This window comes from Salvelinus sp. IW2-2015, linkage group LG1 (assembly GCF_002910315.2).
Source record: "Salvelinus sp. IW2-2015 linkage group LG1, ASM291031v2, whole genome shotgun sequence".
In the NCBI taxonomy this organism is placed as follows: domain Eukaryota; kingdom Metazoa; phylum Chordata; class Actinopteri; order Salmoniformes; family Salmonidae; genus Salvelinus; species Salvelinus sp. IW2-2015.
In genome coordinates this window covers 29,625,575-29,650,953 of record NC_036838.1, presented here as the reverse complement: position 1 = coordinate 29,650,953, position 25,379 = coordinate 29,625,575, and the positions used below count along the sequence as shown (strand labels likewise).

Here is a 25,379-nt window from a genome sequence, read left to right as displayed (position 1 = left end):
TTGTTTTCAGTGCCATGATGTCCTTGAGGAGCACATTCAATGCATGAGCAGCACAGCCAATGGGTGTGATGTGAGGGTAGGACTCCTCCATTTTAGACCAAGCAGCCTTCATGTTCGCAGAATTGTCTGCCACCAGTGCAAATACCGTCTGTGTTCCAAGGTCATTGACTGCCTTCAGCTCATCTGCAATGTAGAGACCGGTGTGTCTGTGCTCTTGTAGAATACTGGTTGAGGGGTGGAGATGATGTAGTTAATTATTCCTTGACTACCAACATTCAACCACCCATCAGAGATGATTGCAATATAGTCTGCTTTCTCTATGATTTGCTTGACCTTCACTTGAACTCTGTTGAACTCTGCATCCAGCAAATTAGTAGATAAAGCATGTCTGATCGGAGGGGTGTATTCTGGGCGAAGAACATTCAGAAATCTCTTCCAATACACATTGCCTGTGAGCATCAGAGGTTAACCAGTTGCATATACAGCTCGAGCAAGACATTCATCAGCCTTTCTCTGACTACGTTCTTCCATTGAGTCAAAAACTTCTTATTCCAGGAGGACCATGAGCTGTTGCTATCGATAAGGTGTCTGATTCATCATTTTCACCTCAATAAATGGTTAAGCAATTTAGATTAAACAACGCCTTTTGTAAGAATTTTAAATAAATGAAACCTGTATGGAAACGGGTGAATTAACACTCCTCAGCAGGCTCAAGCAAGCTACAACCCACATGGTAGCAAAAGCTAACAAATTGTTAACAAGTTAGAAATGATTTAAACASACTTTGCTGTAGGCTACTATTTACTAGTTAACAAAAAATCATGTATGTCATATAAAATATATTCACCTCACCCAGTATTGTAATCAAAACTTAACCGAAAGCATGTAGTCCTTGGCTCAGACAGTTTAGTAGTGTGGGCTCAATAGCATCTCATTAGTGTGCAAGATCTTGAGAATCATCTGTACATGTGATGGACGAGTGCACTGTGCATGCAGAGGGTTGCAATGCCATTGAATTGTGGATAGTTTAACCAAAATATGCCACAAGACCTAGAATTGCCTTATGTTTATCCCACAAAAAAGTTTCACTGTTATAAGCTAACTTTTTTTGATGAATTTAAGCAAAATTCCAGGGCTTAACTTCCYTTGGAAAATTTCGGGGAAAATTTCGGAAATTKACTGGAAAGTTTCCTACCCTTTGCAACCCTAGTCACAGTACAGTAGCAGTGTCTCCTCAGTCCTCAACGGCTGTGTCCACAGTGTAGCTGCTCTTAAAAATTCCCACCTTTTTTCTTGTCTCTTTTCCTTCACACRGTAGCTGTGACCCAATATTCTTAAACGGTCTCCTTATCTCCTGTCCTTCATAACCACTTATACATGAAAGGAGTGAACAGGTTTCCACTTCCCACCATGGCTTTCACCTATCAACCCCTATCAACTGTCATGAAGGAAAGGTAGACCATTGTGTGACACAGTCCAGTCCATTTGAATAGAGTGGGCATCCCCGAAGAGGACGTCGACATTCTGTTCAATTGGCTGGYTATGGGATTGGCTCTCTGCTGTCAGGTTCGTAGCCCTTGGCTGTGTGATTGGCCTGTCTTGGGAGAACCCGTGGCTTACTCAGGACTAACACTTTGACACGCTCATGCTAAAGCCTAGCCAGCATTGGGGGTTTCAGTAAACCAGTGTTAGAGGTAAGGCAAAAGCTAGGGTTGCTAAAATCTGGTAACCTTTCCAGAAATCCTGGTTGGAGGATTCTGTATTTCCTGCTTATTCCCTCCTGATTTGTGGAATCTGCTAACTGTGATTTCTTGAATACCTGGGAATTTTGGGAAAGTTTCTGGAACTTTACCATCATAGCAGAAGCCCTTATACAGTAAGGAGATATGGGAATCTGTGGAGCCAATGGGAACACCGTAAAACACAAGCGCATGTTAGTTATTGTCATAACGTTCGCCAATGTGTTTTAATTACATGCCTGTATAAAATTGATATTTAATTCCTCTCACTCGTAAACTCTCTAGTTCACATCGTCAGAATAAAACCCGTGAACAGTCTGAACAACACTGACTAAGAGTAGGCAGATGCTTGTGTTGCACCTTGCAGAGTCTTGGCACCGCTAAATGCCACAACACCACCTCCCGTGTGAAGCACCGCAGAGGTAGAAGACTCTGTTATTAGACTCTCTGGTTATTAGCCAGCCACATCCTGCCTTGCTTCTCTATTCTCTCCACACCTCCAGGCAAAACATTTACTTTATCATAGATCAGAATGAGGACGTGATGCAGCTCTCTCCAACTGTACAGTGCTTACCGATAATGGGATGCAATTCGGCACTGATTTCAGCAAACCTCTGATTTTGGATGATTAGGTATCTATTGTRGGCCAGCAGTATGGATTGTTGTTTAATGAAAAGCCACTGGACGTCGTTTTAAAAGCCAATTGGTGATGGGCACATGATGGGTCGTCTCCCTCGGATCCCCTCTGGGCCTAATTTAAAGGTCAGCTTCTCTGACCTTTAAATTGATACTGATGGAACGGGAAAGCTCATTGTGTTATTAGCTCAAGGAGGTCAATCAGTTGATCTGTTTGTCTGAAAGGGGGGGTGTTAAATATTGCAGGCTACTATTTTTGAGTGCTCTTGTTAACACTAGCACACTGTGTAGTAGGGAATAGGGTTCTATCTTAGACTCAGCCCTACGACAGAAAGATTACTCAAAACACTGTACATTATTGTCTCTGCCTGGCCAGTCAACGCAGACTTGCAGGAAGGCTAAAGCAATCATGCATACCATAATAGCACAATTAGTATAATCTAATTCRAAGCAAAAATGCTAAACCTCCTTAACCCTCACTGGGACGGCTACACCCTCTTTCCTAGGACGCTGGCTAACCAAATCGCCTGCACTTGATGATAGTGACACCAGCAATCTCCTCTTCTTCCCTCCCTCTTAAAATAAGTCAGAGGTGTTATTCACAGTGCTGATCCTCTCCTGGCCTGCTACTCTGCTCAAGTCTCTGTTACCTCCATGTCAACTTGTTTCTTCTACCATCTGCCCCCCCCCCTCCCGACACCCACAGCTCAACCCCGAGGCTTCTCTGTGCCCGCTTGCCCCCTCCGTTTTTTTTCACTCCCGCTGCTGCCACCACCTTGTCTTGATCTACTCTTTCCTCTCTCTGCAACCTTTCACTGATGAGTCATTTCAACTTCCTGTTAGCATGCCACAGATCCTTTCATCACAGCAGAACGGGATTCTGGAGTTAGCTGGTATCCCTGGAGACTTCCATTTTTAGACCTGCTAGATTCTGCAGAGCCACAGGCAAACATTATTTCAAAGTTCTTCTCAGCCTTGCCCTCAGAACAGCCTCAATTCGTCCGCGGCATGGACTCTACAAGGTGTTGAAAGTGTTCGACAGGGATGCTGGCCCATGTTGACTCCAGTGCGTCCCGCAGTTGTCAAGTTGGCTGGATGTCCTTGGTGGACCATTCTTGATACACGGGAAACTGTTGTGTGAAACCCAGCAGCGTTGCAGTTCTTGACAAACTCAAACTGATGCGCCTGGCACCTACTACCATACCCCGTTCAGAGGCACGCTGTAATCAATGTAACCAAGAAGCTTAATCTTGCAAGCTAGCCACATGAGCTCGCAAGTTAGCAAACCAAATGCATAGCTGGAGCCCTGAGCTGAAGGGAATTTATTTTGAAACCTTATAAGATACTGTATTTAGCTGGCAAACATTTAGTAGTGAATTAGTAACTTAACCACCTCTCTTGAGCTGGACAACATTGGATCGTCATGACACGAATGCTTCCGTGTGCTCTTTGAGCCAGTCATGGTATGTTTGTTTACAATCGGCTGCTTTGGGGAACAGCTTCAAAAATGAAAAAACCCAACAGGCGAAATTAAGAACACAATCTGCTTAATCTATTAACCGAGCTATTGCACAAGTTGACTACTAAGTATTTAATATTGACAGTATTAAAAAATCATACCGTGGGTATATCAAAATACCCTGGTATACCGCCCAAGCCGACTGCACTACTATATAGGGAGTCATTTGAGACGAAGCCAATCTGAATGTTAATCGCACAAAACCTTGGCTGAAACCATTTGAATTTAAATAACGGCGTTGCTCCATTTCACTGGGATTTTGACTTGGCGTTAATCCTGTCTCATTTCCATTTCGCTTCCTTCTCGTGTGGAAGCCTGAATAGAAACGGACGCCAAAAAAGAGGTTTTGTGAGATCGTTACAGTTTGCCWGCCAGCCAGCCAGGGAAGGCTCTTTAAACGTTATCTCAGTTTTAAAGGTCCCCTTCATTGTTTTAAAGTCTAGACTTGAAGAGCTGAGGTTATTCACAATAGGGTCATGCAGGACAGGCAGGGAAACAACTGAATGTCGTCAGCTAGAACAAAACCATTTCAATGCTGTGTAGACATGAGGATAAGTGATACAATAAAATACAGTAACATCTGATACAGTAAATATCATAGTAGATCAATACTGTACTGCCTTGTACAAGTCTTACCCCTGCAGGCTTGCATGATTCTGAGAACACAGTGGAAGCCCCAGGTGCCTGCTGCTGTGAAGAGCCAGGATTATGTGCGTGTGTGGAAGGGAGGATCCCCTCCCTCACAGACATGCAGTAGTTAGGGCTGTGACGGTCTTGGTATTTGAGTTTAAGGTAATTGGCCAGGCCAACCATGCAGGGGGGGGGTGTAACAGTTCTGTTTGTATACTTGTTTACATGGAAATGATTATTTGAAACCAGCCATTACACTTCGTTATTATCTTGATATTTCATTATTATTCAGGTTATTACTTACAAATATTAATCATCAAATGAAGAAATGCCAGGTTGGAGAGGATCTGTCTCATTTTCGTATCGCCACATTTAATGGAGTCAAACTTAAGATCTATGCCTACCTTGTCTGTTGGCTTTTCTGCATATCATTGTTTTTAATACAGATCCTATTTGACACACAACCATTCAAATTAAGTCCGATGGGGTYTCTCCCACTTTTACCAAAATATTCGCATAACGTAACAAACTCTGCTGGCATTAACATATATTTTCTTCCAAGAGAGAACGCCGTAATGAAATGAATGTAATCTAAGCTRTTGAGAGGCCCTTTACAAGATTAAATTATGACAGGAGCGTTTWGATTTTTATTAAAGAGATGGAGTTCACCCAGGCTACTTTAGGAAACTCAAACGCACTCCCCTGTAAAAGCACCAGTTAATCACAGCCAACAGCGTATGTCGGACACAAGCAAATATGTCTCCTTTCCTTAAAACGTAGGCCTACTTGTAGGCTTTTCTGAAAGTAGCCTAGAAGATAATGAATTGACAAGGAAAGTATGAAGGGGACAGCTATGCYATAGTATGAAGATTTAAATTGACAATCATTAAAATATAAACAMATACGCGCAACATGTCCATAGCCTATTTATTAGCAACGTTGATTTTCAAGAGGAAGAGTGTTGGTAAGATTTTTCAAATACTGTGAGGAACTATCCTAATTTGTGAGGTGAAGAAAAAAACTGAGAAGCCCAGTTGGGCACTTTACTACATTTGCGAGAAGCAGGCCAGGTACTTCTATGCGTGTTCAGGCATGTGCGCTCCGTCAACGTTAACATGACAGAGAAACCAGACACGTGCTCACGTGGAGCGCGTAAATGATGGTATGAAATAAACCAACACTTGTTTCTCACAAGTGTAGCAAGTTGTGAACTCTGCAAATAACTTTTCACTTCCGAGAATGAAACGGTAAAATGAACATAAATGTAACCAAATGACAGGGATTAATGGTAAATTGCCTGTTTACAAACTGCAGTCTACCACATGGCAGTCATAAAAGTGTATTGCGGCCTAATGCTGTATAGCCTAGGCTACTATTCTACTTTGCGGGGATTGGAGGGCAGCACAGTCTATACATTCTGTATCAAACTATACCATGCCAGATATTGGCAAAACAATTGCTTATAATTAGGGTTGAAAAGGGTCAGAAACTTTCCAGGAAATTTCCGGAAATTTAAAATAGGAAGTTAAGCCCTGGAATTTTGGCAATTTTGCTTAAATTCCTCAAAAAAAGTTAGCTTATAACAGTGAACCTTTTTTGTGGGATAAACATAAGGCAATTCTAGGTCTTGTGGCATATTTTGGTTAAACTATCCCCAATTCAATGGCATTGAAAGAATGTAGTCCTTGGATCAGACAGTTTAGTACTGTGGGCTCAATAGCATCTCATTAGTGTGCAAGATCTTGAGAATCAAGATGCACAGTGCATTCTTCCATCACATGCACAGTGCACTCTTCCATAAGATGAGATGCTATTGAGCCCACACTACTAAACTGTCTGATCCAAGGACTACATTCTTTCGGTTAAGTTTTGATTACAATACTGGGTGGGGTGAATATATTTTATGACATATATGATTCGTTTTTGGTAACTAGTAAGTAGTAGCCTACAGCAAAGTCTGTTTAAATAATTTCTAACTTGTTAATTTCTACTGGGTAGTTTTTGCTACCATGTGGGTTTTAGCTTGCTTGAGCCTGCTGAGTGTTAATTCACCTGTTTCCATACATGTTTTATAAAAATAAAAAAATATATATTACAAAGGAGTTGTTTAATCTAACTGCTTACATGCTGACCAGACCGGACACGTCGCGTGCGCGAGCGTCGCAAAAATAAATTTAGAAATCCATGTTATTCATTTATTGCACACACACTGCTCGCGCGCACCAACAAGCGTCTGCGATGCCAAGGGCTAAAATAGAACTCCTTTCTATTTCTGACGCAGATCTCGCTGAAAGTCCTGCCTCCCATCTCCTCATTGGTTTATAGAAGCAGGTACCCACGTGCCATCTCCTCATTGGTTATACCCACGTGGGTAATTGAAAGACCAACTGTTTTGCCGGTCGTCGTGGTAATACTATGAAAGTGTAGATGCGATCACTATAAGTTCAAAGATGAAAAAGCCTGGAAGGAGGAGAGATCACTAGAAACGATTCGGTTGGCCGTTTTATGTGTGGATTAGAGGACCTTGTGCATTTCAGGTAAAATAACAACTCAATGTTTATATCCCAGGACAAATTAGCTAGCAACAGCAAGCTAGCTAAATAGGACAAATTAACTAGCAAGCTAACTAGCTAAATTGCCATACATGTTTAATGCTTTTCGACCTGTCCCCAAATGAATGTCATTGGTTCAGTTTGTTTTTATATTTTAACCTGTGTGTCGTGATCGCGTTTGGTGTAGGGGGACAAAATACATTCATGCACGATGGCGCACGTGCGCAGCCGGTTTCGGTTCCGTGTTATTTATTTATCTGTACATTTGAGGCTTTTTGAGCATGACAACGAGCCATCCTCAGCAAGGTTGGAGAGTGACAGTGAAGATGAGGCCTCAGTTTGATGTTCAAGACGTGGACATYGAGTAGGTCCAGGGAGAAGACATGGAAGCATGAGAGGAAGACAACCAAAGCTTTAGTKTCTAGACTATCATTTTACAGATGCATGTTGAAAACGTTTTTGGGAGATGCGATGGATCATTCAATATTCCSTTTTGTTGTTTAGTGAAATCATCCCATGTGAAGAGTCAACTCATTTAATTAAAGTTCAATTCGTAACTAAATTGTTTAAAAAAAATTCTATGGAAGGGTTTAATAATTTGCAATTATGTCTACTTATGTTTCTGTGTCCATAATGATATGGTAAATATATCCAATGCAAAAAAACATCTASATTTTAAATGGTATTAATTTGCATATATTTCTGTTAATTCCCATGGAAAGTTTCCATCTCTGAATATTCCCCAAAATGTGCAACCATACTTATAATCATAAGTGAACACTCCCGTTATTAGGTCAAGTTTATCTACAATACAAAAATGAATGTAGGCCTATTTTTGATGGGTATTTTATTTTCATGACAGTCTCTTCATCCATGACTGTCAGGTACATGGTTATTCAATTATGTCACAGCCCTAACAGTGGTATACCGTTCATCCAGACCTGGGTTCAAATAGTATTTGCATTCTTTCATATACCCTGTTTAACCTGCCTGAAGTGCCAAGTGCAGTGGGGTTTGCACTTCTGTGACTGTTCCATTGGCAAACTCGGTATGTTTGGAAAGGGGATACGTCACCAACGGCAATATGTCAACAAAACTGGAGACACCTGTTGAAGCTAAAGTATATGAACAATAGCAAATACTCTTTGAACCCAGGTCTGTATATGACTATTGCATGTACTGCAGGCAGGTGGGGGATCTTGCAGGCAGTGAGTGGGCTACAGCTTGAGTGTGTTTATGCTTGACTGAGGTAAACGCTGCATCGACAGGATTCTCCCTGTGGTGTCATTAGAGATGAAGCAATCTGATGCGCTGTCTCCTGTTCTGTTTGGAACTGGATGTGTACACAGTCAGTTATTGAGGAGAATGCTTCAGAGGGGGCTATTTTTGTCAAGAAAAAGTGTGGGTAAACCGTACCGGTGTGCGTGGCACGTGTGTATGTATGCTACAGCAGTACTGTACATCCAAGTGGGTTCTTACTGTGAGAGCAGGCCAGTGGGACGCCACCACTTGCATTCCTGTCAAAGGAAGTGACACGTGACTGACAAGCTGCTTCACTTCCTTCCCACCCAATTGGCCAATTAAATCTCTCTGGGTGTGTCTTTTATCGTCTCTGACCATGGCCTTCCTGGTTTAATGAGCGTTATACTCTGGCAGTGCTCTTCCCATTCTAGACGATTTCCCACTCTTTTTCCAGAAGTGTGCCCTTGGGAATTCCCTTTTCATGGATTTAAAAGCATGAAATGGTGTGCATTGGAAGGTGGGAGTTTCCACCATTTTTGTTAAATCCATGCAAGAAAGTGCACACTTCWGGAGAAAGGTGGAGAATTGGGTCGCAGCCATATAGTGCATTTGTTTCTCCATTGTTACTTAGTCTATAGGGAACACAACACAGCGCCTCAGATCCAGACCTCCAAATTGTAATTTTTCTTCTTTCAAAAACTTATTGMGATTACCTGGCAGAAATGGACTAATAGAATAGTCCCAAAAATGCAAACCCTGCCCATCTGGCACTCCAGGCAAGCTCAGGTGAACACCTCAAAAGTATTTGAAAGACAACAAACACTTTTTGAACCCAGGCACTGGTCTAGGGATCGCGGTGTATGAGAACACTTCTGAGCTGAGTAAGGACGTGTCTGTGCCAGGCTATTATGCCTACTATCATACCCGCTTGGTATGTTAATAAGCATTGTAGAGCCTCATGCCTAATCCCCCTCCACTGAATGCCTACTCTGCCTAATTCGCTGGGTCTCAGACCTGTAACGCACACGATCAGTGTCTGGAAGACATGCAGCTATTGAATAGGGAGGCACGCTGATGGGATTTCTTTGTCCAGCTCGTCATGCTCATCTATGGCAGAGCCACTAACGCGGCACAAGCTAATCATAACGAAAGCAATTTGTTCAAGGGGAAATGGACATGCCATCACGATGAGCTATTTTGCTAGGGTGAGGTTAGAGGTCRGCTGTGCTGCCCACAATATTTTCAGATTCGCCTGTCATGAAGATTTGTCAGCGCTGCAATATGTGAGTTGAAGTTCTAGCAGTGCTTCAGGGGGTTGTGTGGGGGAGAGCTTGTCTCTATGGCAGCAGCACACTAATGTTGCTCTCGCCTATTAACAGATCCTCATAAGACTTTATGTAATGTGGCTGAGGATTTTTCTGTTTTTTTTTTATACCATGTATTGAAATTGGGGATGATGGTAGTTTGCAGTGGCATTTATCCAAAGAATAACAAGRAAGAGGTGGCCAACAACATTATAGGATTTTAAGTGTTTCAACATATCTATTATAAGCTTAATAGATTTAGCATCGATGCTTAGGTTTGTTTTAAAAAATGTACTTGAGCTAAATGTTGTTTTAACCGTGCTTAGTATCAGTGGGATATGCTGTTTCACTCAATGATGTGCAGTTTTGTCCTGAGTCAGGACAGTGATGTTAGGCCACCAGTCAATTCCACAATCAATACTGTCAGATCTGATTTAGCTGAAACTCTAACCCGCCAGTCTCTTCTTGTTACTCAGTACAAGTACCCACTACTTATACAGTATCTGACCTCAACGTCTCGCACGCTGGACTTTTTTAGCCCAGCAGACAATCTGCGCTGAAGCTAAACGTGCTTCACTCATTAGATCAGACGGTACAGGGGACGCCACAATAGTTGCTGGAAAATCAACCAAATGCAAAGCAGAATTAATTCGATTACATTAAGCGAGGGGCATCACTTTCAGGTTAATTGCCTGCGGTGAACGTCCCGACTGCTCGCGCTCTGCGTCTGAACTCTAATTGGCAGATGGCTGGGTGGACTCACCAGTGGCGGTTCTAGACCATTTCAACTGGGGGGGCCAAGCTGGGGCCAGTTGTACAAAGAGGGGCCAGTTACATTAGACGTTATTGTTGTCATATCGTTTTCTTCACTGCATTGCAGGCATTAGCAGGCAAAAGACCATGTTCATAATCATCATCGTTGCTACTGTCTAATAACGGATGTAAAAAAAGAACGATAACTCATTTTTGCTATTTAAAAAAAATTAATTCATTTCAATAGGAAAGGGATCAGATTTTACGTGCTTGGTCTGAAGTTCTTTTGTCATTTTGGGTGCTGTTTTCATCAACTCTCGTTGTCTGGAATAAGCCAGGTCCCAGCTCTTTGTTTTGGCCAAATCCTATGGTCGTTGTCAACCGGGCCGCGCTAGATTTGCGATGACTTTGACAGGCGGAATCAGGAAGCAAAGGAAGGGCAGAAAGAAGAGAAGAAAAAAAACTGGGTCGAGTGAGACGACCACAAAGTGAGCAGAATTGTGAGGCTTTGACAGTGGCGGCAGGGGTAAACCAGACATGCATCCCGGGTCGACCCTCAAGACTTCATTGTTAGCTACTTAGCGTGGTCGCCCTGAAGATGTAGCGAGCGAGGACGGCGGTAAACAGAAATAAACAGACTAATCTGCTCAATGTTTACTTCTCCGCTCCCGACGTCTATCCATTCAGAATGCATCGGAGAGAGGGAGCGAGGGAGACGGTGAGGGAGTGATAGAGCAAGGGAATGAGCCCAGGGGAAGGGGGCAGAGAAAGACTCTCCGTTCCATACACAAAGAGAATCTGGCACGAGTTTCCGATACATTTTTTTTACTTTTTTCTCTCCACTACTTGCATCTGTTAAAGCGGGCAGTGTCCATCTGGTCTGTGTGTTTCTGGGGTCACTTAGCTGTTATAAAACCCTTATCCGTTGATGTGTATAGGAATAATCGAATTAGCTTGTAGGCTATTAGTTAAATGGAGCTGCATTCGATAATGCTTGTCTAGTGAAATRGCTTTAACAAAATCATATCTCGTTCTGATCTATAATTGGGGGAGGATAGGATCGAAAGATGTCTATCGTTCTATATTTTATTGCTAACCAAAAGGTAATAAATAAACTGATAAGCCAATGCACTGAAGGGGAAGGGTAGGGCAAGATAATTATTTATTATTACATTTCATTCAGCAGCAATTTCCATCCTCGGCAGTSTCTCGACCTTGTTTCACTGAAATGTCAGATGTTTCTAAAAATGAGCTCAGCCTGTCAGTYGTCCCCTCCTAAAACGATGCTTGTCCCAAATGGCATCATATTCTCTATATAGTGCACTATTTTTGAAAAGGACCCATATATGGTGCCATTTGGGACACATTGCTGTGCTGTCTGTTCTTGTTTCCAGCGTTGGCTCAGCAGCACATTGCATCAACAAACATCAGACTCAAACAAGCACCTTTTGTGGGCTGAGATGCAGATTTGTTATTTTAGGAAACCTGTGAATGCATCAGTGCTTTCTGTGGCTGTATTTCAATTAGCGTGCTATGCTTTAGCTCAGTGGTCACCAACCGGTCGATCGCGGACTGGTCAATCTCCAAACATTTGTGTAAAGAAACAACAACGATAAAGCCTTGCCTTCCTGCACTTGATTCAGTGTTCCCATTTTGATCCATTTTATGTCTCTGAAGGTAGAACTATAGGCCTACAGCTGGCCAATCGGATAGCTCAGATCTCCCAATCTGCACAGTTTCCCCTAGCCATAGACTGTAAAAGAAGCCTCGAACGCAAAGTAAAATTGGTACTGTGAGATTAAAACACTTTTAAAACCATGACAAGAGCGACTCAACGAATACAGCAGAGCTGCTGTTTGAGTAAGTTTATGTTTTATGTTGTTATTCAGCACTGTCAACACTTATATAAATCATAAAATGCACGTTCTCCCTAATTCCACTCACGCTACAACCAGCTGCAATGAATGAGCAGGGTTCTAATAAACTCGCATTATTATTATTATAGGCTTGTCTTTTTTTTTTTTTGATCGAGGAGTATTTCACTTTCTCTGGTCATAGGAGTAACAACATGAATTGGTGCATGAGGCAGAAATAATGCAGTGCGACTTGCGTTTCGCCATCAGCTGGAAGACTGTCCCCTTTCCTCAGACTGACCATCAGATGCCATCAGTAAAWAAAAAAAAAAATTAAGCTCACTCAGATGTGCCTCACATGTAATACAACACATGATCTATTACCAGTGTCATATACCTACAATTTAAAAAATAAAATAAAAAATGGTCTGAGAAGAACAACGTTGGCAAGGCAATTCAAGCATAGCCAATATGCAGTGATAATGTGCTAGGCGGTAGCCTACTGCACAAAGCTGTTTTTAATTGGTTAATGTTGCGTAGGTTTACGTTTTTTTCATGTAAAAAAAAATGTGCGGTAGATTTCAGCTTGCATTTTGACTCGGTGATCTTGACTCAAAGGTTGGTGACCATTGCTTTAGTTAGATCTTAACTATACCAAACTCAAATGACTTAATWCAATGATTCAGTCGATCAGGGGTCTCCAACAGGTCGATCGCAAGCTACCAGTAGCTCGCCAAACAATTCTGAAAGTACATGCAATTTTCACGTGTTCTACCGCAAACTGTCTTAAACAAATCGCACAAGTATCAGACACTGCAAGCTCCCACCTACTATCTAGTCAACGCAACATTGACATTATCCCACACCTGGTTTGCCACTATTGGCTTAAAAAGCCATACTTTACACAATATCTGCCACTTAATTCCCAGCAATATTGCCCCTTTTTTGTCTGTGTGGTGCGGGCGTTTGTATATCACTCCGCGTGTAGCCAATAGTGATGGGTTGTTTGCGAACAAGCTGCTCGTTTTGAACGGCTCTTTTTGGTGAACGTCAAATCCCATATGTGAAAGATGTAAATTTGACTCCCTGGTTTGCTTACTTTTACTATTCTTTTTTTGGAGCTCGATACATCATCTGCAGATAAATGATAAAAACATTATCTGAAGATTGTTTCTGCACTGAGGAATTACCATCTAATGATTTAAGCGATGACATCCACTCAGAACATCCAATTTCGTTGTTTCGCTATGAACAATTGTAATGTTGAGTAAAAATGTATAATCTAAAACAAGGAAATACATCTGAACATCATTTGGGRAAAAAATAAGTTTTTTTTATTAACCATTTTACCAGGTATAAAGAAATAACACCTAATGTACAAGAGACAGTAGTAGTAGTAGTGCACTAAGGAGCTGGGGAAGAGTTGCAGAGGAGAAGAGAAGACTGCCTATTTTAAGCTAGAAGAAAAGAGTAGCTCGGGCTGTGTTATATATTTTTTTAAAGTAGCTCTCATGCTAGATGCAGTAGATGCTCACTTGTTTTTAGTTTTTGCACCATACATTCCAAGGCMAAAAAGTGTTGTCTATATAAGTAATGAAAATAATGTCAACTCTTTTTCGCTATTTCTTTCAGGGCCAAAGGTAATGGTGAGGCAGAAGTAACGGTGACAAGAGGAACAAATCAACAACCTAAGAAGTTTCTGAATCTGTGTGTGTCAGACTTCCAGTATGTGTGMTGGCGTGAATGGCCTTTGGTCGTCTTCTCGCCTCCCTCAGACATCCCTCTTCCTTCTCGCCCTCATCTAACTCCCACCGCCACCCTCATCTCGCCACCACCATTTTTGTACCATGAGAGGATCCGCCCAGTACTTGGTGAGAGAAAAGCCTGCGGCGTATCGGCGCCGCTGTGCCCCGTGAGGCCCCCCCCCCGGCGGCCTCTCCCGGAATGGCTTCTCTGGACCTGCCCTACCGCTGTCCTCGTTGCGGGGAGCACAAGCGCTTCCGGTCGCTGTCCTCCCTCCGTGCCCATCTGGAGTACAACCATACCTACGAGACGCTCTACGTGCTCTCCAAGTCCAACAGTGTGTGCGACGCAGCTGCGCTACTCCCCCTGGTGGCCGACGGAGACCTTCTCCTCGCTCCTTCTGTCCCCGGCATTAACCGCAGCAACAACGTGAACGACCCCTTCGACGGTCTTCAACTCCGGTCTTCCGCCTTCAGGGACTTCAAGGAGCGCCGCTTCCCGTGCCGCGAGCTTCCCTGCCCGGACGACCTCGGCGGTTTATCCACTACTTCCAACGCCGCGGCTCGCTACATCCCCAGTGTAGAGTTCCCCCTGGGGGAGATCTTTGTGAAGAAAGCCATGAGCGCAGCCGGGGACCCCCACGGCAACCAAAGCACGGCCGTGGCAGTGGCGGCGAATGTGGCTGCGAGCGCGGTGGAGGCGGCCTATGAGGAGGGCTTGGCCAGGTTGAAGGCAAGAGCCTTTGAGCGTCTGGAGCTGGACGAGAGGCTGGAGAAACTCTCAGAGGAGGTAATGGTTATCATCTTACTTATTTATTTTGGTGTTTCCCAAACTTCTCCTTGAGTGCCCCGAGCCATTCCACTTATTCAATGTATACCAGTACTACCACACCTAATCACCAAGGCCACTAAGCTCATTAATTGAATCAGGCTAGTTCTGGAATACTAATGTGGAACTGCTGAGAATACTTAAGAGGTTTGGGAAACACTGATTTAATTGAATTTCTTCCCACCACTACCCCTCTTTGGAAGAGAAAAGTAAAACACATATTTTTGTATTTTCTCCCCTTTTTTCCATAATTTAAAATCAGTTTTTTTACATATGTACCAAGAAACTCAAACAGAAAGTACTTCCCATCACCACCACTGGACTGGAACCAAAATCCCTCCTCCATTGCAGGTGGAGCAGAAGATAGCTGCACGCGTGGGCCGGCTGCAGGCGGAGCTGGAGAGGAAGAGCGGCGAGCTGGAGCGGGCCAAGCATGAGAGCGAGCGGCTGGGCCAGGAGAAACAGGACCTGGAGGACAAGGCGTCGGAGCTCTCCCGCCAGGTGGACGTTTCGGTGGAGATGCTGGCCAACCTCAAGCAGGACCTGGTCAGCAAGGAGGAGGAGCTCACCCACAAACAACAGTGAGTCACACAATATGGCGGTTTACCTTTAGTGTATAGGCTTAGTGTAGCTGTACTGTTACTACCAGTAGGATAGGGGTGTGCCAATCTGGCCATACATGTATTTGTACAAGTGGGCCAGGCAGAAAAGTTTGCTGTTACTCAGTCAGAATGTGCATCGGCGGTTCATCTTTTTTTCTCTGCCCTCGGTCCGCTTGTTAGATATTATGCCTATTGATGGCTTGCAAGCTAACCAACGTCCTCGCCATTTGAGTTATGATGTTTTGTAGTAGGCAAACATGATGCGGCAGCGATCTAAATGATCAGACCGAAACATGCGAGGAGCGAGTGAAGCAAGTGGACTGAGAAACACAGCTTCACTTTATCCAATCGGTGAAGGAGGGTAAACGTACAGCCCGCCTTTCTCTTAACAGACAGGCTAACTAGCCAGTTGAGTTCTTTAGACCATCTAGCACCTTGCACTTGATTGAAAGTTGCGCGCTGCCAACCGGAAAATATTTTTTAAAGAAACATACTCGGATCAGAATCGTAGGAAAATGGCCTATATGTGTAAATAAGATACTTGTTTTGTCCGACTACTCGACACACCCCTACAGTATGAGCTCGCCCACAAACAGCAGTGAGTCTGATAATAGAGGCCTACTCTAAACCTTTAATGTATTTACCTACTGTAGCTCTTTACTGTTGCGAGTCAGACAATATACTGTACAGGTTTAGCTTWACAGTATATTCTTAGTGGCTGTGATATCCCTGTGTGAGTTTGTTTATCTGGACCCTTGTGGGATAAGTGAGTCAATATACAGAAGCTGCTGTTAGTGCCACATACCGAGAAGGTTTGGACCCTGGTTTTCCTGCCAAACAGTCGGGAGGCATCCCATTGTTTGACTTTAACTTTGTGATGATTGTGTCCGTAACTCCGTGTGTGTTTGCCTGGACCCTTGTGGATAACTCACAGCTGATGATGGCTGCTGGGTGCTTTGGTCTCTCTCCCTGTTCACACAGTTGTCCACAGCTGTGTCAGTGTTACTGACGCATGGCTGAACTCTGAGGGTAAACAGAACAGTGACCCTGACATGGATGGTACAACGCTCTCTTACGCTCTCTCTTCCACTCTCGCTCTCTTTCTCTTTCCCTCTCCCTTTTTCTCTCTCTCTCCCTGTCAGTCCACACACACTCTCTCTTTTGATGGTGTGATTCTCTGTGGACGTCCGGTCCTCCAGATGTGGCCTTGCTGCCGTCTCCATAACTCTCAGTGCCTGGAGCGTGCCTATTGGCCGCTGTCTCCATGTCACTCAGTGCTTCAGCATGCTCATTGGCCAGTCAGGCTGAAGGGCGGGCTTGGACAGCAACATCTGGCCAATAGGCGACAATTTGGACCGGTATCCCAAAGGCTCAAACCACCTGGCCTACTGTGTTTGGGGCAGCTTCAACAAGGCATAGTCATTACACTTAGTTAATTCAGGGCGAATGGGGGAATGGGGGAATGTGAGCATAGCTGGCACACTTTATTGTGGTGGTTCAGTTGTAGGGTTTGTTTCATGCGAGTAAGATTGTCTCACTTAGATGGATTACGTCTTGAGTCATCGGATGGTTCTGTAACGATTTACAGTTTATAAAACATACGAATGAGCTTGTTAAACCAAGACTGAAAGCGGGCTATTTTTACGGGAAACAGATATCGTGTGTCTAGTCAGCAGGAAGCAGATTGTGCAGTCATCCTTTCTACCTGTTCTTGATTAGGGTGAAACCGTTTCATCAAAGTGCAGCTGCCTCTACTTTTAAACCCCCGGGTGTCGTTTTTCAACGTGCCCTTTGCTTTATCACGGGAAATAGTTTTATTACTCATCACTGTGTTCTTTACCAGACGGTTGTCTGCACCTCTTTTGAAGTCTAGTAGATCACGTCACKACGCTCTTTCCTCCACAAAGCTTCCGACTTACCGGACTTCAATGTTAAGATTTTAAAATGCCAAGTTAACCAACCCTGTGAACGGGTTTGATAACTCTGGAGACTCCTTTTGGTGTCTACAAGTTAGGTAAGTCACCTTTTTTTTTGTTTTCTTCCTCCACATGTCTGGAATGATCTCCGAAATACATTTAGAGTAAATGCTTTAGTGTCCCTTGGGCAGTTCAGGCAGTGAACAGAGGATTCTTATCATGACGAATGTGTTTGTTTTTGTTGACTGTTTTGTGTATATTTAGGTTTGTCTGTCCAATATATGTTGAGCTTTGTATTGTATTTGATTGTTGATGTGTTTTATGAAATTGTATATGCAGGGCTCCCTTGTAAGAGACACCAGTCAATGATTGACTCCCTGATTTTAAATGAAAAAGATTGGCATTGTAAGTTCAGCTCAGCTAGCATTAACGATGCATTGGAACGTTAATAGAAGAGGCACACAGAGCATCATTGCACAGTGTAGGATGTTAATGCAACCTCTTCCTCTTTCTGTCTGTGCTTACCCCTCCCTCTCTAACTCAGCAGTTAGTCTGCTGATCAGGGCTAGATAATAGGTAGACGGATAGATACTCTTCAGAGCAAGGCCTGGGAGGTCATCATGGCCACATTACTGCCATCGCACCGGACATACCATTGCACACAGCGCGCGCACAGTTTCAATGTGGGGAACAAACAAATGATTCCCATTCAATGTCCTATTTTCCCTAAACCTAACCCCTAAGCCTACAATAGCCTTTTTCCTTGTGGGGACTGGTGAAATGGCTCCACTTGCAATAAGTTTCCTTATTTTACTATCCTTGAGGACTTCTGGTCCCCACATGAATAGTAAAAACACACGCATATACACACACACGTGAGGACTTCTGGTCCCCACATGAATAGTAAAAACACACGCATATACACACACACGTGAGGACTTCTGGTCCCCACAAGGATAGTAAAACCAAAAACACACACAGCCTGCCAGTGTCGGTATATGAGAGTAGAGGCCCAAGGCCAACATCTCAGGTATTAAGAGATGGGACTATCCCAGCACAGTGGTAATATCACTCAATTTTGAAAAGTTTTACTAAAGTATATATATATATATTTTTTTATCTTGGTTGAGATGCGTTCGCTTTTTCAAGCTCTCGTTGTTTCAGCCGCCTTATTTTGATGCATGCTTTAACTTGGTTTTGGATAAAGTTTGTGTCTGCCAAATGACTATGTTGTAAGAGTGATGAATATCCTGTCGCTAAGGCACCCTCTACGAAGGTCGTAGACACAACTACCATTTGTCTGAGTTGTTTTGACTTTCTCCGTTATGCCAAAGACATTGGTCGTGTACCTAATGGCACCCTATTCCCTATGCACCGCACTACTTTTGACAAGGGCCCTATGGTCCATGTTGAAAAGTAGTGCACTACATCGGGACTAGGGTGCCATTTGGGAAGCAGCCCCATTGGCCCTCCTTGCGTGGAAGGAAAAGCTGCCAACTCAACGGTAAGGTCTTTCTGACACTGAAATGTAGGCTAGCTGCAGAGATGGAAAAAGTGCATCACAGACTGTGAATGTCCAGGCTAAGCCGCAAAAGATGACTCAGCGGTGTGGTTGACGATGGCTAAAAGATGGCCGCGGCGTCTTCTCAGCATGATGGGAGATATACAAGTTGTCGTATTAAATTATCATTTTATATTTTTTTAACCGTCTAGTGTCTTGAAATTTGGTTTAGCCCGTTTCTACATAAAATGATGACAATATATGGGCCTAATATAAGCGTTATTATTAATGTTATTAGATCTCCTTGTCAAGGGAAGGTATAATTTTCTAGCAACCACGATTGCGGTTGTGGTTGTATTCAATAATTTATAGAATAGGCAAGCAGAGAAAGTCAACCTCTTTACTTCAACACAGTCAGCCACTACAGTCCGAAATAGGGTCTTTTAGATTCATTTGCGTTAACATAAATAATTTCAGGGTTACGCAACTAAAGTTTTGCCTCAGGATAAAAATGTAATGTGATATTTAGTTAAGCTAAGCCATCCCAGTAATTTCAATGTTTCATCACGGGTGTGTGTGCTCGGAATTGAAAACCTAGGCATAATTTCTCTTCTCAAGATGCTCCTTGCTATTTTTTGTATATATACGTGTGTGTGTGTGTGCACACTAAAGAGGCCTTTCTACTGACCCTGAAAAACACCAAAAGAAAGATGCCCAGGGTCCCTGCTCATCTGTGTGAACGTGCCTTAGGCATGCTGCAAGGAGGTATGAGGACTGCAGATGTGGCCAGGGCAATAAATTGCAATGTCCGTACTGTGAGTACTAAGACATAGCTACAGGGAGACAGGACAGACAGCTGATTGTCCTTGCAGTGGCAGACCACGTGTAACCTAGAGGCGAAAGAAAGGCACCTATTTAGGCGAGGTGCTGGCTAGCGGAGTGGAACACTATAAAAAAAATAAAGGAGAGCCGCACACTCTAGGAGCTCAGATGCAAAATTATTTATGTCCAACGTTTCGACAGACAAGCTGTCTTCATCAGGGTATAATGACAAACACTGCGGGWWGATTCATTTATATAGTGTCAAAAGACACACCGGTGTCTGTAATCATGGCCAGGTGTGGCCTGAAATCATTGGTTAATTCTCATATTAAAATAGGATACAAAAAACATAAATGGATAGCGTACGATCATAGATACAATTTGGCTACATAAGCCTACAAACATTTTACAATAGCAAAATCACAAGAATTGCTTCAGATCAAAGTCTACGTTGAGACCGAAGGGAGCAAGGGTCTTTAAAGATCCAAGCAGCCTCTTGTTTTAACAGCAAACTGTCGGTCTAGGGAGGGTGACATGTTCGATGCCAATATAACATAGACGAAATCGAGTGRTTTTCTTCCAAAAACTGGGTAAGTCGAGTTTTTGCACCTAACGGTGCAACGATGCTCCGAGACGTACTTCGCGCTTTGTTTTACCCACATCATTTTTTACCAGAAAGACAAGTTTATAAGATAAATAACTGCCTTAGTGGAGCACGTAATTACACCTTTGATTGGGTGTGTGTGAAGGATCTACATTTATAAGTGCCATTGCATTGAGCACAGCCGTTACACTTGTAGATTCCATCCAGTAGGGGGCGCGAATACACATTGTGCAGGGATATCTTGGAATGGTAAATCAGAGTTTACCAGTTCATCTCTGAGGTTTCTGGCCCCGCGAGAATACGACCAAGGAAAAGTATGGGTAATGTGTTTTCGGACCATCATCGGATCTTAGAATGTGCCAATGTTTGAGCAATTCCCTTAAAGACCACGTAACAACACCTGCACAGGATTGGTAYAGCCGAACATCACACCTGCGGGACAGGTACAGGATAGCAACAACAACTGCCTGAGTTACACCAGGAATGCACAATCCCTCCATCAGTGCTCAGACTGTCTGCAATAGGCTGAGAGAGGCTGGACTGAGGGCTTGTAGGCCTGTTGTAAGGCAGGTCCTCACCAGACGTCACTGGCAACAACGTTGCCTATGGGCACAAACCCACTGTCGTTGGACCAGACAGGACTGGCAAAAAGTGCTCTTCACTGACGAGTCACGGTTTTGTCTCACCAGGGGTGATGGTTGTATTCGCGTTTATCGTCGAAGGAATGAGCATTACACCGAAGCCTGTACTCTGGAGCATGATCGATTTGGAGGTGGAGGGTCCCTCATGGTCTGGGGCAGTGTGTCAYAGCATCATCGGACTGAGGTTGTTGTCATTGCAGGCAATCTCAGCGCTGTGCCTTACAGGGAAGACATCCTCCTCCCTCATGTTGTACCCTTCCTGCAGGCTCATCCTGACATGACCCTTCAGCATGACAATACCATACTGCTTGTTCTGTGTGTGATTTCCTGCAAGACAGGAATGTCAGTGTTCTGCCATGGCCAGCGAAGAGCCCGGATCTCAATCCCATTTGAGCACATCTGGGAACTGTTGGATCGGAGGGTGAGGGCTAGGGCCATTCCCCCCAGAAATGTCCGGGAACTTGCAGGTGCCTTGGTGAAAGAGTGGGGTAACATCTCACAGCAAGAACTGGCAAATCTGGTGCAGTCCATTAGGAGGAGATGCACTGCAGTGCTTAATGCAGCTGGTGGCCACACCATATACTGACTGTTATTTTGACCCCCCCCTTTGTTCAGGGACACATTATTCCATTTCTGTTAGTCRCATGTCTGTGGAACTTGTTCAGTTTATGTCTCAGTTATTGAATCTTGTTATATTCATACAAATATTCACACATGTTAAGTTTGCTGAAATTAAACGCAGTTGACAGTGAGAGGACGTTTCTTTTTTTGCTGAGTTTATATTAGATTACTTATTCAGGTTTACTGGCTTGGCAACTCAGTAACCTAACACATTGTGCCAGGAAATCAGGAAGAGAGATGTTCTTTTCATAACCCACTTTGATCTTATCAAGTAAAAGGCAGCAGATTGCCCAAGTCATTTGCATTGTAATGCCAGCGCTGTGCTTTCATTGGGTCAATGAAAGTTGTCCAATAATAGCCTGGGCCATGTCACTGTGAGCAGTGATGATTGGCTGTTCATGGAGCATTTACGCAGTTGATTGGATGGGAGAGTCATTAAACTCTTCCTGCTGTGATCTGAAATGAAGGTCAAGGGACATGAGGAAAGCCACAGGGGTTGTAGTAGCAGATATCAGGGCAACTAGGGGCTTATTTAGACTGAAGAGGGTTGAAACAATGGAATTCAAATGACATTGCATGTACATAAACTTTTCGATTTGCATTAGCAACAGAATGTCACATGCTGAGAGAGGGGATCGGGGACATAGTGACGTGATGTTCTAGCGCCACAGGTCAATTTTTTTTATTAATATCATCATAGCCTTTAGCCAGTAAGCATTCAAACTATTAAACTATACAAGCAACTTTTCATCCACCGTATTACACTGCAACTATTCACAAGCATGTGTAGACATTTTAAATGGTTTATTTTCTCCTTTTATACACTCATAGATTTAGCCGCAAGACAAYAGCCAGTGGTACAGCTACTACTAACATTTGCCTTATCACATAGCTTTAGCATAGAAAAAAATAAACGTTTACCCCTCTCAGGCGAATATAAAAGTACAGTAATGTCATCATACGGTGTCATTCATATTATACAGAGCTAGGTAGCAAGCTAAACAAAATGTCTACATACTACTAGCACTGGTAGAACAATGAGCCAGGTATTTCACCGGATGTAGAAATGGTGGTGAGAGGCATGGTAATGAGAGGAAGTCATTGGGAGAAGGGCCGGCAGTGGGAGAAGATGGAGCAAGATGGAWTCCGGGCGACATTCTACACATTTTCTCATCTATGAAACATCTGATCTCAATGCAGTTGTCTGTTTCTAAAACTAGAGTTTGTTATGAACAGACTTTTGTTTTTGTAGACTTTACCCATTGCCAAAGTTAATATATTTTTCAAAACATTTTTATTATTTAGAAGGAATGCAAGGGCAACTTGAGATATTGCACACACGCACTTCAGATTAGGCATTCCCTAACAGAAATAGGTAGTAAAGCAAGCCTGTAATATAAGAAATGCCTATACATTTCAGCTGTTTACAAAATAATTGCTCTGCTGTTAAGGATTTAACATGCATGCATACAAAATGTTTAAACGTTTAAAAAGTGATCCTTTTTAGATAAAACTATATACTGAATATTTTCACGTCACCAGATAATTGATTAAAACACACTTTTGCAATGGTCTACCGTAGCTGCAACAGCACTCTGTAGAGTAGCACCATGGTGTAGCCGGAGGGCAGCTAGTTTCTGTCCTCTGGGTACATTGACTTTAATACAAGACCTAGGAGGCTCATGGTTCGCACCCCCTTCCATAGACTTGCACAGTAATTATGACAACTTGCAGCATGAACTGACCTGTTGTCAACCCATTCAAAGGATCAGAGAATGAATCTAGTACTGAAAGCATAAGCTMTAGCTAGCACTGCAGTGCATAAAATGTGGCGAGTAGTTGATTCAAAGAGCAAGAAAGACAGTTGTTGAACAGTTTTGAACAAATTAATGTCTTCCAAAATGAAGGAGAAGCAAGTGAGCGCTAGCAAATTCAGGTAGCTAGTTCAGCCTACTCAAACACCCATCTCAAACATAGGGATGCTATGTTAGCTAGCTGGCTAGGACTATCCAATACAACACTAGAACTCTTCCAAGTCAAGGTAAGCTTTTGTGTAAGTGCTAAACTGCTTACCGACTGCACACCAATGTTAATGCATGGGTTTACTTACGTGTTAGTTCTATTAGCTATGTTGACTATGAYGTTACTTTAGCTAATATTGTGGCAGCGATGTAGGCTGTGTGTAGCGGTTATGATATGGTTTGGCTTAGAAATWWTTTTTTGCCTGCTCACATACAGCTGATGTGTTGTGCAGCGAAGTGACAAGATGAGAGTAAGAGAGCGCGTAGATGCGAGAAGGAATACAACGTGGCTGCTATGAAAGGGAACTGTGTTTACGCGGGATCTGTGATGTATTCATTCCGCCGATTCTGTTAAATGTTTCTTAAACGGAAGCAAACAGGCAAAACGGGGATAAACATACCTGTATTTGTGCAATAGAAACTCGTTTGAAACTGTTGGACTAATGATTACACCCTATATCACCTAGATGCGGGCAAGAGTGCAAGGCGGAATTGAATGTGTCAAATTTTTCTCTCGACCTATGTGCTCCTACGTTGTAAACTTTCATTCATAGGCTAGGTTGTAGCAACCTGGGTGTAGGGAAAATGTGATTATCAATTCAAGTAGGCTAAACCTATCGCTGTTACATTGAACTGGGTGAATGGAATATGAATGACAGCCATCCAGTATGCTGTAATATAAATAAGGCTGTTCTCATGAAAAAAAAAAAAAAAAAATACAGTTTTTTTTTTTCTGTCTGGGGTGGCAGGTAACCTAGTGGTTAGAGCGTTGGGCCAGTAACCGAAATGTTGCTAGATCGAATCCCCGAGCTGACACAGTAAAAAACTGTTGTTCTGCCCCTGAACAAGGCAGTTAACCCACTGTTCCTAGGCCGTCATTGTAAATAAGAATTTGTTCTTAACTGACTGAAATAAAAWAAAWAWAAAATTTAATGACTGCCACTGATACATACAGCTTTGGAAAAAAATAAGAGACCACTGCAAAATGATCAGTTTCTCTGGTTTTACTATTTATAGGTATGTTTAAAAAAAAAAAAATGTTAATTTTACCCATTCTATAAACTGACAACATTTCTCCCAAATTCCAAATAAAAATATTGTCATTTGGAGCATTTATTTGCAGAAAATGACAACTGGTCAAAATAACAAAAAAGATGCAGTGTTGTCAGACCTCGAATAATGCAAAGAAAATAAGTACATGCATGCATACATGGTCAGCGCTTCTGTCCCTGTGATTTATGCCCCACACCCAGCCAGGGTGGGCTGAGTGAATGACSAAGCCCCTAGTGAGAACATCAAAAGGCCACACTCAATGCTGTGCAATTTCAGTACCGTATTTCATCTAACGTATTTCATACTCATTCCCTTAAGAGGGAGGGGGGAGGGAGGAGGGCGGCTTACAATATGGCTCTCCGATGTGATGCTACAGTGGAAACAGGTTCGTTCTGCGCCAAGCGAGGCAGCATTCCCAGAATGCAAAGCGTTACTGACTGTCAGGGTAGGGAGGAGCCAGTGTCTTAAAGCAGTGGGTTCACGCACGCACACACACCAATGAGAGAGAGACACTCAACTGACGGGAGATGTGAAAGCTTTCCTTAATGACATGGAAAAAAGGTTGACATTTAAAGTAAAGTGTGTAAATAGAACCTATGTGAATGTAAGAATGAGTACTTTACATCTTACAATACATCATTGCACGCGTGATAGAACAGCAAAGAATGTACTTGTATTTTGCTATACAACAATGCTGGATGCTCCTCTCTTCCGTTTCATCAGCAAAACAATAACAAATGCACTGGTACGATCAGTGGCGTTGTTTCACCTCATGCGCCTTTCAACTTTAAAGGTTAAA

The 25,379-nt window shown here is 43.0% G+C and overlaps 1 protein-coding gene across 1 annotated transcript in view; it reads left to right on the top strand.

The window, feature by feature from the left end:
- Positions 1 to 25,379, top strand: part of LOC111964383 (F-box only protein 41-like) — a 101,377-nt gene that overhangs the window by 6,285 nt on the left and 69,713 nt on the right. Inside the window, exons 2-3 of the mRNA XM_023988274.2 lie at positions 13,861 to 14,760; positions 15,151 to 15,380. Coding sequence (XP_023844042.1) covers positions 14,173 to 14,760; positions 15,151 to 15,380 — 818 coding nt within the window. The 5' untranslated portion in view covers positions 13,861 to 14,172. The remainder of the gene's footprint in view (positions 1 to 13,860; positions 14,761 to 15,150; positions 15,381 to 25,379) is intronic.